Source organism: Oncorhynchus kisutch, linkage group LG14, assembly GCF_002021735.2.
Source record: "Oncorhynchus kisutch isolate 150728-3 linkage group LG14, Okis_V2, whole genome shotgun sequence".
Classification (NCBI taxonomy): Eukaryota; Metazoa; Chordata; class Actinopteri; order Salmoniformes; family Salmonidae; genus Oncorhynchus; species Oncorhynchus kisutch.
In genome coordinates, this window is record NC_034187.2 from 28067784 (window position 1) to 28085721 (window position 17938).

The 17938-nt window shown below is 40.6% G+C and overlaps 2 protein-coding genes across 3 annotated transcripts in view; one reads left to right on the top strand and one right to left on the bottom strand.

Annotated features, from left to right (window-relative positions):
• Positions 1-17012, bottom strand: LOC109904050 (prospero homeobox protein 1-like). Its single transcript, XM_020501128.2, has 5 exons — positions 16271-17012; positions 11067-12724; positions 9235-9342; positions 7539-7733; positions 1-892 (listed from the first exon to the last, which is right to left on the bottom strand). The coding sequence occupies exons 2-5, from the start codon at positions 12627-12629 to the stop codon at positions 725-727; spliced, it is 2034 nt and encodes a 677-aa protein (XP_020356717.1). The 5' UTR covers positions 12630-12724; positions 16271-17012; the 3' UTR covers positions 1-724.
• LOC109904051 (dihydrolipoyllysine-residue succinyltransferase component of 2-oxoglutarate dehydrogenase complex, mitochondrial-like) overlaps positions 17000-17938 on the top strand; it is a 9932-nt gene continuing 8993 nt past the window's right edge. Inside the window, exon 1 of one of the 2 annotated variants that reach the window (XM_020501131.2) lies at positions 17000-17136. In XM_020501131.2, coding sequence (XP_020356720.1) covers positions 17080-17136 — 57 coding nt within the window. In that variant the 5' untranslated portion in view covers positions 17000-17079. Of the gene's footprint in view, positions 17137-17787; positions 17928-17938 lie in introns of those variants that run through there. The other variant, XM_020501132.2, reaches the window with a different exon arrangement.

Consider the following 17938-nt stretch of genomic DNA (forward strand, 5'->3'; position numbering starts at 1 on the left):
TGAAGTAAGTGCATCTTTATTCTATCAGCAGAACTATCAAATAACCACTCAGAAAATGGTGTCTCTGGAATTGAGTTGACAATAGGCAGTAGACTATAGAAATAGGCACAAAACATCTAAACATAACTTTGTACTTTTTTGTACATACAATTTTTTCTCAAACAATTGGTTCTTTGTGGTCACTTGCAATATTTACATGCTATTAGGTTAATACATTTAGCGTATTCACATTTACATATAACACTTGCTACAAAATCATCCAAAACTGCATGTCCATTAGGAACCATAAGTCAAATATGTATAGAAAGTACCATTTTGTTCACATGTGTAAGTCTATCAGACCTAGCAAGTACACTACAGTACTAAACCACTGCCCTTAAATATCACTACATCTACAAACATGCAACTACATCTTGTCTTAATTGAATCCTTATGGAGATACACAGAAACACTACGATCTGCTGTCAGCTAAGTTTTTTTTAAACTCCTAGGAGAGCTGGAGCAGTGCTATAAAGCTCACTGAGACTGTAAAAAGCTGTAAGTGCAGTAAGTAGGCTCCTATACTGCAGTGTATAATATGTCATTTACAACATAATCCATTTGTTCCTTGATTCTCTCACTAAAATCCAATTTATTGGCAAGATGTGTTAAAATTAGCACTTATTGTCATTGTATGACTGCAAAATGTCCTTCCTTCCTCGAGCATGGCTATTGTTTGCTCTGTCTATAGGCAGGTGGATGACTTGAACTCATCTGGTACATCACTGTCCAGTTTACAGATGACCTTGTAGATTGCCTTCTTCCAAGAGGGGTCAGAATCTTTGGCAGTTGAAATGGCGTTGAAAAACTCCTGAAGAGTAATTTCAGCAACCTCAAGGAATCTCTCAGGAACCTGTTGGTAGAGGGATCAAACACGATGTTGTGCTTAAAGCCAAGTCTCAATGAATTACCTGCACTGAAACCAAGCAAAATCTAAACCAACAGCTTCTTTGATGTGAGTGACAAACCACCAGAGTGGATGGGAAGTGTGTTGTCTCATTGTTTACATAACTCTTTTGTACAGTGCTCTGAATCAACACTGTGGAACCTGGACCTACAAGCAGGGCCAGATTAAAACAAGGGCTAACCGGGAGTGAAGCCCCTGGGCCCAGGCTAATCAATAATAATAATAATAATAACAATAATACTGTTTATATATACAGTACCAGTCAAAAGTTTGGACACACCTACTCATTCCAGGATTTGTCTTTATTTTTACTATTTTCTCAATTGTAGAATAATAGTAAAGACATCAAAACTATGAAATAACACATATGGAATCATGTAGTAACCAAAAAAGTATTAAACAAATCAAAATATATTTTATATTTCAGATTCTTCAAAGTAGCCACCCTTTGCCTTGATGGTACCTTTGAACACTCTTGGCATTCTCTCAACCAGCTTGAAGAACCTAAAATGTAACATATATTTTGATTTGTTTAACACTTTTTTGGTTATTACATGATTCCATTTGTGTTATTTCTTAGTTACAATGCAATGTAGAAAATAGTTTTAAAAATAAAGAAAAACCCTTGAATGTGTACAGTTGAAGTCGGAAGTTCACATACAGCTTAGCCATACACATTTAAACTCAGTATTTCACAATTCCTGGCATTTAATCCTAATAAAAATTCCCTGTTTTAGGTCAGTTAGGATCACCACTTTATTTTAAGAATGTGAAATGTCAGAATAATATTAGAGAGAATTATTTATTTCAGCTATTATTTCTTTCATCACATTCCCAGTGGGTCAGAAGTTTACATACACTCAATTCGTATTTGGTAGCATTGCCTTTAAAATGTTTAACTTGGGTCAAATCTTTTGGGTAGCCTTTTACAAGCTTTACACAATAAGTTGGGTGAATTTTGGCCCATTCCTCCTGACAGAGCTGGTGTAACTGAGTCAGGTGTGTAGGCCAACTTGCTCGCAATACCTTGACTTTGTTGTCCTTAAGCCATTTTGCCACAACTTTGGAAGTATGCTTGGGGTCATTGTCCATTTGGAAGACCCATTTACGACCAAGCTTTAACTTCCTGTCTGATGTCTTGAGATGTTGCTTCAATATATCCACATAATTATCTTTCCTCATGAAGCCATCTATTTTGTGAAGTGCACCAGTTCCTCCTGCAGCAAAGCACACCCACAACATGATGCTGCCACCCCCATGCTTCACGGTTGGGATGCTGTTCTTCGGCTTGAAAGCCTCCCCCTTTTTCCTCCAAATATAACGATGGTCATTATGGCAAAATAGTTATATTTTTGTTTCATCAGACCAGAGGACATTTCTCCAAAAAGTACGATCTTTGTCCCCATGTGCAGTTGCAAACCGTAGTCTGGCATTTTTATGGCGGTTTCGGAGCAGTGGCTTCTTCCTTGCTGAGCGGCCTTTCAGGTTATGTTGATATAGGACTCGTTTTACTGTGGATATAGATACTTTTGTACCTGTTTCCTCCAGCATCTTCACAAGGTCCTTGCTGTTGTTCTGGGATTGTTTTGCACATTCGCACCAAAGTACATTCATCTCCAGGAGACAGAACGCGTCTCCTTCCTGAGCAATATGACAGCTGCGTGGTCCCATGGTGGTAATACTTGCGTACTATTGTTTGTACAGATGAACGTGGTACTTTCAGGCATTTGGAAATTGCTCCCAAGGATGAATCAGACTTGTGGAGGTCTAAAAAAAAAATCTGAGGTCTTGGCTGATTTATTTTGATTTCCACATGATGTCAAGCAAAGAGGCAGTGCGTTTGAAGGTAGGCCTTGAAATACATCAACAGGTACACCTCCAATTGACTCAAATTATGTCAATTAGCCTATCAGAAGCTTCTAAAGCCATAACATAATTTTCTGGAATTTTCCAAGCAGTTTAAAGGCACAGCCAACTTAGTGTATGTAAACTTCTGACTAGAGGTCGACCGAATAATTGGAATGGCCGATTAATTAGGGCCGATTTCAAGGTTTCATAACAATCGGAAATCGGTGTTTTTGGGCGCCGATTTGCCGATTTTTCGTTTGAATTTGTATTTTTTTTATACCTTTATTTAACTAGGCAAGTCAGTTAAGAACACATTCTTATTTTCAATGACGGCCTAGGAACGGTGGACGACAGATTTTCACCTTGTCAGCTCGGGTGATCCAATCTTGCAACCTTACAGTTAACTAGTCCAACGCAATAACGACCTGCCTCTCTCTCATTGTACTCCACAAGGAGACTGCCTGTTACGCGAATGCAGTAAGCCAAGGTAAGTTGCTAGCTAGCATTAAACTTATCTTATAAAAAACAATCAATCATAATCACTAGTTAACTACACATGGTTGATGATATTACTAGATATTATCTAGCGTGTCCTGCGTTGCATATAATCTGACTGAGCATACAAGCATACAAATATCTAACTATCTGACTGAGCGGTGGAAGGCAGAAGCAGGCGTGTAAACATTCATTCAAACAGCACTTTCGTGCGTTTTGCCAGCAGCTCTTCGTTGTGCGTCAAGCATTGTGCTGTTTATGACTTCAAGCCTATCAACTCCCGAGATGAGGCTGGTGTAACCGAAGTGAAATGGCTGGCTAGTTAGCGTGCACTAATAGCATTTCAAACGTCACTCGCTCTGAGCCTTCTAGTAGTTGTTCCCCTTGCTCTGCATGGGTAACGCTGCTTCGATGGTGGCTGTTGTCGTTGTGTTGCTGGTTCGAGCCCAGGGAGGAGCGAGGAGAGGGACGGAAGCTATACTGTTACACTGGCAATACTAAAGTGCCTATAAGAACATCCAATAGTCAAAGGTTAATGAAATACAAATGGTATAGAGGGAACTAGTCCTAAAATTCTTATAATAACTACAACCTAAAACTTCTTACCTGGGAATATTGAAGACTCATGTTAAAAGGAACCACCAGCTTTCATATGTTCTCATGTTCTGAGCAAGGAACTTAAACGTTAGCTTTCTTACATAGCACATATTGCACTTTTACTTTCTTCTCCAACACTTTGTTTTTGCATTATTTAAACCAAATTGAACATGTTTCATTATTTACTTGAGGCTAAATTGATTTTATTGATGTATTATATTAAGTTAAAATAAGTGTTCATTCAATATTGTTTTAATTGTCATTATTACAAATATGTTGTTTTTTAAAAATTGGGCGATTAATTGGTATCGGCTTTTTTGGTCCTCCAATAATCGGTATCGGTATCGGCGTTGAAAACTCATAATTGGTCGACCTCTACTTCTGACCCACTGGAATTGTGATACAGTGAACTATAAGTGAAATAATGTGTCTGTAAACAATTGTTGGAAAAATTACTTGTGTCATGCACAAAGTAGATGTCCTAACTGACTTGCCAAAATTATAGTTTGTTAACAAGAAATTTGTGGAGTGGTTGAAAAACGAGTTTTAATGACTCCAACCTAAGTGTATGTAAACTTCCGACTTCAATTGTAGGTTGGGCCACCACGAGCTGCCAGAACAGCTTCAGTGCACCTTGGCATAGACTCCACAAGTGGACCTAAACCATGCCAGGAAAGTATTCAGACCCCTACCCTTTTCCACATTTTGGAAAGTTACAGCCTTATTCTAAAGTGGATTAAATAAATTTAAAAAATACACACAATACCCCATAATACCTTATTTACATACGTTTTCAGACCCGTTGCTATGAGAATCAAACATTGAGCTCAGATGCATCCTTTTTCCATTGATCATCCTTGAAATGTTTCTACAACTTGATTGGAGTCCACCTGTGGTAAATTAAATTCACTGGACATGATTTGGAAAGGCACACACCTGTCTATATTAGGTCCCACAGTTGACAGTGCATGTCTGAGCAAAAATCAAGCCATGAGATTGAAGGAATTGTCCATAGAGCTCCCAGACAGGATTGCGTCATTTCTGATACATTGAAAGTCCCCAAGAACACAGTGGCCTCCATCATTCTTAAATGGAAGAAGCTTGGAACCACCAAGACTCTTCCTAGAGCTGTCCGCCTGGCCAAACTGAGCAATCGGGGGAGAAAGGCCTTGGTCAGGGAGGTGACCAAGAACCTGATGGTCACTCTGACAGAGATCCAAAGATCCTCTGTGGAGATGGGAGAACCTTCCAGAACGACAACCATCCCCGCAGCACTCCACCAGTCAGGCCTTTATGGTAGAGTGGCCAGACGGAAACCACTACTCAGTAAATGGCACATGACAGCCCGCTTGGAGTTTGCCAAAAGGCACCTAAAGGACTCTTAGACCTTAGAATCTTAGAATCTCTGGTCTGATGAAACCAAGATTGAACTCTTTGGCCTGAATGCCAAGCGTCACGTCTGGAGGAAACTTGGCACCATCCCTACAGTGAAGCATGGTGGTGGCAGCATCATGCTGTGGGGATGTTTTTCAGCTGCAGGGACTGGGAGACAAGTCAGGATTGTGGGAACAATGAACTGAGCAAAGTACAGAGAGACCCCTGATGAGAACCTGCTCCAGAGCGGGTTGGGGCGAAGGTTCACCTTCCAACAGGACAACGGCCCTAAGCACCCATCCAAGACAATGCAGGTGGCTTCGGGACAAGTTCCTGAATGTCCTTGAGTCTCCCAACCAGAACTCGGTCTTGAACCAGATCGAACATCTCTGGAGAGACCTGAAAATAGCTGTGTAGCGACACTCCCCATCCAACATGACAGGGCTTGAGAGGATCGGCAGAGAAGAATGGGAGAAACTCCCCAAATACAGTTGTGTCAAGCTGGTAGCATCATACTCAAGAAGACTCGAGGCTGTCATCGCTGCCAAAGGTGCTTCAACAAAGTACTGAGTAAAGGGCCTGTATACTTATGTAAATGTGATATTAAATTTTTTTAATAACAGTTTTTGCTTTGTCATTATGGGGTATAGTGTGTAGATTGATGAGGGAAATAAACAATTGAATACATTTTAGAATAAGGCTGTAATGTAACAAAATGTGGAAAAAAAATCAAGGGGTCTGAATAATTTCAGAATGCACTGTATACTTTATATGCCTCATTGACTTGTGTTTCCTTTATTTTGGCAGTTACCAGTATGTCTACAGTTGGAAGACTGCAGTTTGGGCAGCATGCGCTAAATATACAGCTTGTTGCATTGTGGCCATAGACATATAATCCATAGAAGGGTTTAGTAACTTCTTACCCTGGCAATTTGACTGTTAAACTCAAGGGTACAGTAGCAATGGATACCAGTCCTGACTTGAATGGGAACTGCCATCTATGGATTATTGTTCTATGGTTGGTTGCGGCTTTCGGTTTGCCTTGCAGATTTCAAAATATAATCGTGGGTAAAACGTGCAGTTTGGAAAGCAAAGTTTGGGGTGCCTATAAAAAAAAAACAAAGCCCCGGGGCCTATGATTTCTTAATCCGGCCCTGCCTACAAGGACATTTTTAACACCCTTACTCACTTCAAAACAGACAGCTCCTTCACACTTTGTTCTCTATGCTCATAAAACAAATACAATGTCAGAATCATTATGTGTCTGTAGTGGGATTCTCCTTTGACTTTGTAGCCTTGAACTTAGCTGTTCGGAAAGAGAGAAAGCACCAAGCCTTCCCAGGAATTTCACCCTGTTCTCAACACAGATCAACACAGATCAGGCTTGGATGCTGGGACAAGAATCTATTCGGTGCCATTATTTCCCATAGACCCGCTAACAGTCCAGTTGTTGGCATAACTTTTTTTTTTCTCATCTCCCGACACAAAGCATCCCTGGGAAAGGAATGTCTTAGTCCCAAGGTAAAGAAAACGGTCTTGGTTCTTTCCCACCAATCAGCTTTCTCCCTCGGAATTCACAGCATCTTTCTCAGCATTCCGCATCAGTAGCAATCTGAGCCTCGCTCAGGCGTACTGGTCCTCTAATCCAGAGTTGTTTTAGTGGGATTCTGCAGCTTCCTCTTCCCACAGTTTGATAAAGCATTGCTCTAGAGTTTAGATAATGGCTGCAAAGGCTGTGCAGCCACAGGTGCAGTGACACATGGGTCAGGGCAAGGACACAGTCATACGTGACCACAACTAGGAGATAGCTGACCAGACCAGAACCACAGAGGTAGGAGATTCCTGACCAGACCAGATCAGGAACAGGTTACTAGGAGGAGAATTCTCTGATATGCTAATGAAGGTGTATTACCCTAATACTACATCAATGTGTAATTTATCACATTCATGCCTAAACAACTTCATTGTTTTCCTCACTTTATGACTAATTTTTGTTTCAGGGCAAAAAGCACAGCATTGGCTGCATCAACTGAGGAGTGCTGATGAAAGCAGAATGAACACACTGTTCCCATACATAAAGATAATTCAGTCAGCATTGACCATACTTTCTTTGAATACGTGCTGCAATTTACTTTGGAAAGGGAGGATGTTAATCTAATATGTAATAATCTAAAATCATGGAAAAACATTGACGAGCTTACATACAGTATATAGTTACATTGGATACCAGGGGAGGAACTGACCATACATATGGTAAGATAAACACATTTTGACTTACCTGGAAATCATTGGCTTTGTTGTAGTGCATGTTGAGGGCTCTGAACAGCTCAGAGTCTCTGCTGATGGACATGTCTTTCACATCCGTGACCCCGTCCACTATGGCCTGGCGGGCAAACTTCTCCATCTGGATGTAGTAAAACTCCCGGAAGTTACTGAACCACTTGATGAGCTGAGAGGTGATGCAGCGATTGAACTAGAGACACAAGGGGACAACAAGTTGAGAAAAATTGACTGACATCGTTTACTCAGATTACGTGTCTTTATCGACCAAATAATCAAGTTGATGCAAGATGATCGAGAACCTACTCTGTGTCAAAACCGTGTATCTTCTCTTTTTCATATCAATTTACAAATCTGAGCTGGAATATAAATGTGTTGTTTTGGGTAAAACCTTCCACAAGTGAATAAAGATCTATATTCAGTATGTACATAGTCGACAATCACCCAACCTCAACCCAACGGAGATGGTTTGGGATGAGTTGGACCGCAGAGTGAAGGAAACGCAGCCAACAAGTGCTCAGCATATGTGGGAACTCCTTCAAGACTGTTGGAAAAGCATTCCTCATGAAGCTGGTTGAGAGAATGCCAAGATTGTGCAAAGCTGTCATCAAGGCAAAGGGTGGCTACTTTGAGAATCTAAAATCTAAAATATATTTTTGGGTTACTATGTGATTTCATGTGTTATTTCATTGTTTTGATGTCTTCACTGTCTTCACTTTACAACGTAGAGAATAGTACAAATAAAGTAAAACCCTTGAATGAGTAGGTGTGTCCACAGTTTTGACTGGTACTGTATGTAAGCAATATGGATTGTGTTGGTCTGTCATTTTATTCAACGTTAATTGCTCTGATCTTTTCCCACCAACTTACTGAATAAAAAAACATCTGTCAAAGCCGTGTGTTTCTAAACTCAGTCTTGACATTAGCCTGGTTATTCTATCTCTTCATCCAGAAAGAAAGAAAAAAATGCCCAAGGGCTGGGCAGGCATCAAAGACGTTTATTTTCTCTGCTGCTATCGGACGGTGAGAAAGCCACAGTGCAGCGCAAGGACAGAAGGAAGCTTCCCTCTCAGTGACTCTGCCTGATAGGATGGAATCGGACACCAGGATTAGAACTGTCTTTTGTTCAGTGCCACTTCCCACCACAGGGTCGTGGGCAAGGAGGAGACGCAGTAGGCTGCTGGCTGCAGGCCTCCCTTCTGACCCTAGGGTCAGATAGAGTAGTGTGGAGGCCAGGCCTGGGCCCCAGACACAGACTGGCCCTAGCAGGACATGTCCCGGCCACGGTGGAAGGAGAGGGGACAGGAGAGGAAACACACAGGGCACACAGAAATACAGGATGCTGTGGTTAGGCCCAGTGCTCGCCTCACAGCCTGCCTGCATGCATGTCTAAAACCTGCCCTGTATTGACGCAGAACGACAGTGGCTTTATTACAGTCTTTTGTCAGTCCATTTGCTGACTAGAGTGGCTTTTTAAAGAAAGAATGTCCCTCTATCTCCCTGGTCTATGCCCCAGGACATGCTACTGGCTTAACAGCTTTGTTGTTCTAAGCCATGTGTTCTTTTGTTTCCTTCCTCCGACCATTCTGTCCCAAAAATACATCAACAAGTATTCTGCAGGCAAATATGGTGAACATAGAACAAACCCATTAACATTAAATAACCTAATGTTAATTAATATTGTGTTAGCTTACCTTGACATCTGGAAAGAAGGTTTTCAGCACATTGGAGCTGGGATAACGGGTGTAGAAGAACATCAGCTTAGCTTTCTTCAGATGGTTGGGGGTTAGGCCTTCCTGAATGTGTCAATGTGTTAAGGCCACACGTTCTGTCAGTCGATCACAATTAAATACAGTTCACATACACTGTACAAAGTGTTAATAGATTAGAATACTGAATTGCCTCTGTCTCCAATTAAAATGAATGACACTAAATAACAGCTCTGTGGTAACCAGGAAGTCAATAATGACCCTACAACATTATAAACTAGATTTGGGATTTCAATTAGTCACTGCGGCTCTTACACCTAATGCCTAGCGGTGGTGATGGTGATTGTTTGGAAAATGCTTTGAATAGTAACTAGTTACTTGGTCATTTGAAGACCTCTTCCAGCTAGAAACGATGATTGAAGTATGATTTTTTTAGAATTAATCTGCTTCATCATGTTTCAAATAAAATCATACCTCAAGCAAAGTTTCTATTCAACTAGATCTTCAGAGGTCTTTCTTTCTGTAGCCCACGGCCACACCTTAGGTAATACTTCCTTATCAGCAGGTCACAGCACACTATACATTTATTAGGGAATACAACCTTTGAAATAAGGAAGTTGGAATGAAAGATTGATGAGAAATTGTTCAAAGAGAACCACAGCTCTTTGTACAGTAAAGATAAAGCATATCCTCAGAGAGCCTAATACAATTCTTCTCCAAATCCTTACAACTAAGGACAATGACCACTTCTGACCACGGGCACAATCTTCACATCACTTAGAGTTGTTCAGTAGAGGTGAAAAAGAAATATGGCACAGGAGTTGGCTTACAACAGTTTACCTGTGATGTGCCGTTAACGTATCCAGTGATCAAAAAATGCTTAACAACAGCAGCAGGGGACTATTAGCCTGTTTCTATCATAATGATTATGGGAAATAATTATTCATGTTTCGTTTGACAATGTGATTATATTAATTTATGATTAAAGTGATCATAATCATGATAAAATGCAGAGTGGTGTCATTGAATATACTCTCACTGGATGATATTTATTGTTGGAATGTTTTTTTTGTGTGTATAAACACATCTTTTGATGGCTGTGTATGTATCCAATATATACTCAAGAAGACAAGTGTTCTGGTAGGGAGGCACTTCTGCTTTCCACAGGCACTCAGCTCTGACCTTTCAGATGCACTCCTATCACACTGATGATAGAGAAATATATTCTGCACCTTTTCAAGTCTGAAAAAACACTGTTTCCTGGACAGAAACAGAAGCTTTCTCTGCCTTTGAAAATTGGCTTTTGTTCCTGACAATTCTTATCAAAGCCTTGTATTCCTTTTTATTTGTCTTTTTCTAGACTTAAAGTCATTACTCTGCTCAGATTAAAGAAGATGCTATAATTTTATTTTGGGTTAGTGAGATCAAAGAAAAAATGATCCTTGAAGTCTGTATTAATGGAACTGCGCATGCTGCATTGAACCTCAACGAATCATTGTTCAACTGGGAAGGCAAAACAGAGGGAGTTTGTATAGTGGATTTTATAATGAATGTAGATACATAATATCAGATAACTCAATATTAGTAAACACCTCTAGGATCTAGGATTATTAATACAGTGTACATAATGCTCTATGTCATTATGTTTTTTTAAATATTCTATATTCTATATTTTAATATTCTATGAAACATTTAATGCATACATCCATAGACTATATACTTGTAAATGCAATTCTACATTACTAAATCTATATGCTGACAAATATTAGCTGGAACACTACCACACTATGAGATTTTTTAGGCCAGTAAAAGGATATATTCAGAGACATGTAGGAGTTTCTCTCTGCCATGCTCTGCATGTCCCCACACTCCATCTTGACGTGAGGGAGACACAGACTGTCCACGGTCACTGGTCCTAGGCCTGATGTGCGAGGGTGGTGGGTCAGGTGGCTGGATGTCACTTTGGACCTCATGGCGATGGCATCCCAGGGCAGCTCCACAGAGTCTGGGGAGGTTCTGTCCATGGATGGGGTCACGCATGGGAGACCTCCGAAATTAGTGTGGGGCCCGTATTTGAGGAGGTGTTCCAGGATTTGACTGTCATGGAGAGGTGTGCTGTAGTTAAACTGGAATGGAGAATGGTGTAAGGGGTAAGGCCTCTTCACCGTCGGGGTAACTGAGCTAAGCTGGCTTAGGAGCGGCTTACGGACCACAAGAGACAGAGCCTCAGTCTGGTCCTCAGGGCTGCAAGGCTCAGTGCTCTCGTAGTACTCTAGAGCCTGGGGTTTGACTGGCTCCTCAGTGTGTGATTGCTCTTGGTTACAGGCTACCTGGCACTTCCTCTCAACTCCCAAGTCGATGTTCTCCGGGGTGTGACACATGCGCTGATAGGATGACTGGTTGAGCCCCGTGGAGGAGAGTTTCTTGAACACCATATCTACACTCTCACTCACCGCTTTGGAGAGCTCATGCTTCAGAGTCTCCTGTAGGTTCTTGCCTTCCTTTTGATGTGTCAGATAACTTCCGTCTTTCTTCACTCTGTCCTTACAGTCCCCTTTAGCTCCGTCGTGCTTCCTCTCTAACTCTTCATCCATGTTTTTACGGAACCAAGACTCTTTGCTTGGTGTGGTGTCATCATGTTTTGCGGTGCTGGCTGTGCCTGTGCCATCTCTGTCCTCACGCTCAGTGTCTTCCTGGTTATAAACCTGCAAGAACTTCTCCTGGAGCTGTCTCAGGAGCCTCTGCATGCTCTGGAGCTGCTCCTTGAGCTTGTTGCACTCTTCATCCTTACTGCTGCTGCCACTGCTGCTACTGCTTCCTCTGTTAGCCAGAGCAGCAGCATTAAGACTGTGCTCCTGATGCTGGGGGAGCCTCTGTTTACGTTTGTTCTCCCTGTAGGCCTCTCTAGCCTCCCTGGTGTCTGACACGGCCCTCTCACTGTCCCCATGGAGCCTGCTGTTGGGAGACCCCGCCATGCCTCGGATTATGTTCTCCACACGGGCACGCTTGGCCTGGAGGTGATCACTCAGCGGCCTATCCCCCTCAGGGCTGGCTCCGTTTGAGAGGTGACTGCCTGGGGATGCAAATTCCGCCGTGCTGTCCTTGGAGGAGACACTGCTCTGGTCCTCCTGACTGGAGTCAGCCATGGTGGAGCTGGACACAGCAGAGGTCGGTAGGTAGAAGTGGCTTTCGTCCAGAGCCCTCTTGTTTTGGACGGTTTTGCGCAGGAGGTGGGAAATGATGGATCCATTGGAGTATGAGGTTAGAGGCTCATCGTACATGTTTCTGCGGAAGCAGGGGATCATGAGCTCAGCCTTGTCATCCTCCACACCGCCGTCACTGGGGTTGTGCATGTTCTGGTCAGGAAGGCTTAGGTTCATGCCCACTGTGAACCTTTTTATTGCTGTGTCGGGACACCTTAGAGTGAGTCAGAATGAGATGAATGGACCACAGACTGCTCTGGAAAAGCAGGTATCTGAAAAGCAAAGGATAAAACCTGAATACACCATAAATCTCTTATTCAGTACAGCATCTATAGCACGGGGTATATCTGTGAACAGTATGCAACACTTAACAATATTTGGGGTTCAAATTATTATGTTTTGGGGAAAGTAGAACGCACGAGTACAAGTTAGAGCAGAGGGCTTGCACCAGAACACTTCAGTTACTAAATGTTAGTAGACAGTGCTCACTCATTTCTCTATTACATGCCACTTCAATTATATTCGACAGAGTTGATTGAATGTATAGAATCATGGTGGGAAACAATAATCTGCTTCTTCCATTATGCTTATGACATCTTAAAGTGGTGATGCACAGAAATAAACTGCTACTCAAAAGAATTGAAAATATAACGCAATAGCCTCACATGTGATCCTGCCATTTCATATTTAGAACTTGACATTTCATCTGTGATCTTGTACTCACTACCTCGGTTAACAAACTTGTTACTACATATTCATAGCATGGAATGTCAAAGGCCACTCGTTATTAGATCATTATTTGGAGATCCTCAGATGTATAAGAGAAATCTCTAAGAACTCATGGCACAGGGGAGTGCACAGTTGTGTCTCCCTTTCATCTTGGGTTGGACATAGTCAATATGAATGATAAAAAGAATAACAGTTTTACTCATGAAAGGTATTATTTAATCCGAATATGAAAGGCAAGAAAGGATTCTGAAAAAACACACAAATGATCAATCTACAGTACCAGTCAAAAGTTGACACACCTACTCATTCGAGGGTTTTTCATAATTTGTACTATTTTCTACATTGTCGAATAATCGTGAAGACATCAACACTATGAAATAACACATATGGAATCATGAAGTAACCAAAAAAGTATTAAACAAATCTATTTGTAGCCACCCATTGCCTTGATGACAGCATTGCACACTCTTGGCATTCTCTCAACCAGCTTCATGAGGTAGTCACCTGGAATGCATTTCAATTAACAGGAGAGCCTTGTTAAAAGTTAATTTGTGGAATTTCTTTCCTTCTGTGTTGTAACAAGGTAGGGGTGGTATACAGAAGATAGCATTATTTGGTAAAAGACCAAGTCCATATTATGGCAAGAACAGCTCAAATAAGCAAAGAGAAACGACAGTCCATCATTACTTCAAGACATGAAGGTCAGTCAATCCGGAAAATGTCAGTAAATTCAAGAACTTTGAAAGTTTCTTCAAGTGCAGTCGCAAAAACCATCAAGCGCTATGATGAAACTGGCTCTCACGAGGACCGCCACAGGAAAGGAAGACCCAGAGTTACCTCTGCTGCAGAGGATAAGTTCATTAGAGTTAACTGCACCTCAGATTGCAGCCCAAATAAATGTTTCACAGAGTTCAAGTAACAGACACATCTCAACATCAACTGTTCAGAGGAGACTGCGGGAATCAGGCCTTCATGGTCAAATTGCTGCAAAGAAACCATTACTAAAGGACACCAATAAGAAGTTGAGACTTGCTTGCCAAAAAACATGAGCAATGGACATTAGACTGGTGGAAATTTGTCCTTAGGACAAAGATTGTGATTTTTTTGGTTCCAACCACCGTGTCTTTGTGAGACGCAGAGTAGGTGAACAGATGATCTCTGCATGTGTGGTTCCCACCGTGATGCATGGAGGAGGAGGTGTGATGGTGTGGGGATGCTTTTTGCTGGTGACACTGTCTGTGATTTATTTAGAATTCAAGGCACACTTAACCAGCATGGCTACAACAGCATTCTGCAGCGAAACGCCATCCCATCTGGTTTGCACTTAGTGGGGCTATTGTTTGTTTTTCAACAGGACAATGACCCAAAACACACCTCCAGGCTGTCTAAGGGCTATTAGATCTTAAAGGAGAGTGATGGAGTGCTGCATCAGATGACCTGGCCTCCACAATCACCCAACCTCAACCCAATTGAGATGGTTTAGGATGAACTGGACCACAGAGTGAAGGAAACGCAGCCAACAAGTGCTCAGCATATGTGGAAACTCCTTCAAGAATGTTAGAAAAGCATTCCTCATGAAGCTGATGGAGAGAATGCCGAGAGTGTGCAAAGCTGTCATCAAGGCAAAGGGTGGTTACTTTGAAGAATTTAAACTATAACATATATTTTGATTTGTTTAACACTTTTTTGGTTACTACATGATTCCATATGTGTTATTCCATAATTGTGTTGTCTTCACTATTATTCTACAATGTAGAAAATAGTAAAAATAAAGAAACCCTTGAATGAGTAGGTGTCTCCAAACTTTTGACGGATACTGTATATTATTAAGGGGAAAATAAATTAATTTGTGTTTTTATCTCTCATTTGCATTCAATTGTAGTTTCTTTGTAAATTGATTTATTCCAATGTGTGGATCATGTTATTGCATATTTCTTTAATCTCTGTAATAACAGCATGTTAAGATAGCTAGTAAAAATGTATCCTGGTAAAAACATGCATTGATCAAATTTACCACAATCACTATTAATTACACATTACAAATGACAGAATTGCATTCTATAAAAACAACACACAATGAATGTATATTTCACCAAGCCCTCATGTGATAAATCTTTTTTTTTTTCTTTTTTTTTTTTACATAAGTGAGTAAATAGCCTTATAGCCAGTATGGACATTTTCTTTGCAATAACTTTTTTTGGAGGGAGAAACACAACAAAATAAAAATACAAATAATCTTATGACCACTATGACTACAGAAAGTTGGAAAAATAGAAATCCTCAATAAATACAGTGAAGTCATTCATATTCCACTTACAGCACGACTTTAATGTATAATTTACAACACATTGCACATTGTGTAGGCTACCTGGTGTATGGCAGTGACTGAAGAACTGGTAGTCTCTATACTTGATTTACAATTTGAGGATGGATTATTTTCTCTTTATTGGATGGAAACGCTTTCTGTCGTTTGTTGAATCATCCTTACAACTTTTTTAGTAAGGTTATCTAATAGGAGAGTCTTTTTCTTTAGGCAATTAATGATTATCAAGTACATTTATTTGGATCAATCACAAACGTGGCATGATATTCTAACATAATAGCAAATGTAGCCTATAGCCTACATCCATCTGCATGGAAATGACAGAACTATCCATAAAACTATAGTTAATCAATTATAGAGTTATTCATATATTTTTAAACAAGACAGACATAACTAAATGTTACAGTGCAGCTTGTAATCTGTTGTGAAAAGTAGTCTATAAGTGCTCATTGAGAGTTTTTGTATGTCAAATGTTTAATCGATAAGCCTCAAGTGTGCCTAAGATTTGCCTAAAAACACAAAACAAACGTGCCTTTATTTACTGAGTTAATGATATACACAAAAAAAACGTCAAGAATTCAACATAAGCATATGAAATCATAAGCAACCAATTAATTTGCATGTGGACAATGCTGACATCAACTAACAATAAGGTCAACAATCATAGCCTTTAGTTGTGAAACTAAGGATGTAGCTGCGAAATGTAGGCTAGTTGTCATCCTGAGAATGTCCCAAAGTAAACGAGCACACAGAATGCGCACCTTACCTGTTGCGTGGAGTAGGGTCGAGTTGATACACTGGTTGATGCACTGAAAATGAATGTGATGAGAGCTGGAGCTACTGTCAATGCATCAAAAAGAAACAGAGGCGTGGCCTCGGAGTTGACTCAACTCTGAGGCCAAGGATTTTTTTTTAAATTTCATTTCAACGTTATTTAACTAGGCAAGTCAGTTAAGAACAAATTATTATTTACAATGACGGCCTTCCCCATCATTCAAAACAAATCCTCAATAGAACTAATTAGTTGAGCTCATATTAGTTGTTTAATAGATATTATTTTGTCATTTTCAACAAATCTATGTATTGGCATAATGTGGCAATATTTCAGAGTGGTGAGTTTGAGGACAATTTGCAAGAAAACTGATTATGAAATGAGAAGAAACTGTATGCTACAATTTGTGTTGAACTGATAGGCACTCACTTTATTGAGTGTAGACTAGATATCACATTATCAGTGATTTAATGGCCCTACCATTTTTTAAATCTATATTACACATTAATAAACTGACATAAAATACAAATGAATAATCTTATTATGTAATTATCCAATCCTATTTAGGAATAGATGAGGAAAAATCAAACATGCATTATGCAAATGTATTGTAAGTTATTTTCACTCACTGAGCCACTAGCTTTTCCACAGTGGATCCTTTTTTGGGACATCCCTTTGATCAATCCCCTCTTTAGTTGTGGCTCTTGGTTCCTCCCACACTGCTTCCGCCTTTAGCAGGTTTTGGCGTACTACAGGGGAGGAGATTCCCTCCCGCCGACAGGTTGCTGTCATTTACAGACACCATGTTACCCTACTCCCGGTGTCTCACCCGGAACTTCGGTCGTTCGCTCTTTCGTCAGGTAGGCATTAGATACATGGAAAACTTTCACGCGGAGCTTCATCATGCTGCTGCCAACGTTGAGGTCTAGGTTAGCGAGAGGTGTAGAAGCGCCGCCGGTTGAGCAGTAGGCCTTCACATTGCAAGCCAAGGACAGCATGACACCCGATTCCCCGGCAAGACATTGGTTCAACACGGTTTTGAATTCTAAAGCAATATCTCCCATATCATTTGATTATAGCTAACATTTTATTTGGTTTCACGAAGTTGGCTAGTTAGCCAACCAGTGGTTTATTTATCTAACGTTACCAAGCTACGATATGTTGAGGTCATTTGAGAGGTTTGGCTAGCACACAGCTATTTTTTTGTGATGATAGACTGTTGTATTTTGCCTAGTTAGCTAGCTATATTTTGAACAAGCTGTTCTTTTATTCAGATTTGACATCATATTGACTGTCCAATCTTTGCATAACTGGATTAAACAAACCAGTCGAACTCTCAAATACACAGATGACAGCCCTCTATCAATCTATTTTCCCGTGGTTATATATTTAGTCATAGTAGCTAGTTATCCCCTAGCAGTCTGTTTGTATAATACTGTATGCCTACATTGTTTCCATGGTTTGAAGTCACCGATTGGTACAACACGCATGCATTAATGGCGCTTTCAAGACAACTGTGAACTCTGTGAAAAAAAGAAAACGAGGTCAAATCATCACGTCGGTGATGTTCAGGTCGCAGGTCTGAGTTGTCGAAAGATGCCCAAGTTTCCGACTTGGAGTTCCGACTTGGATGAACAATCAACTATCGGAGGTAGTTTTTCT

Coding starts and splice junctions, on each gene's coding strand:
- LOC109904050 (XM_020501128.2), bottom strand. CDS start 12,629: ATGAACCTAAGCCTTCCTGACCAGAACATGCACAACCCCAGTGACGGC. Junction 7,734..9,234: donor CCTTCTTTCCAGATGTCAAG/GTAAGCTAACAC, acceptor TTGTGTCTCTAG/TTCAATCGCTGCATCACCTC. Junction 893..7,538: donor ACAAAGCCAATGATTTCCAG/GTAAGTCAAAAT, acceptor CTCTACCAACAG/GTTCCTGAGAGATTCCTTGA.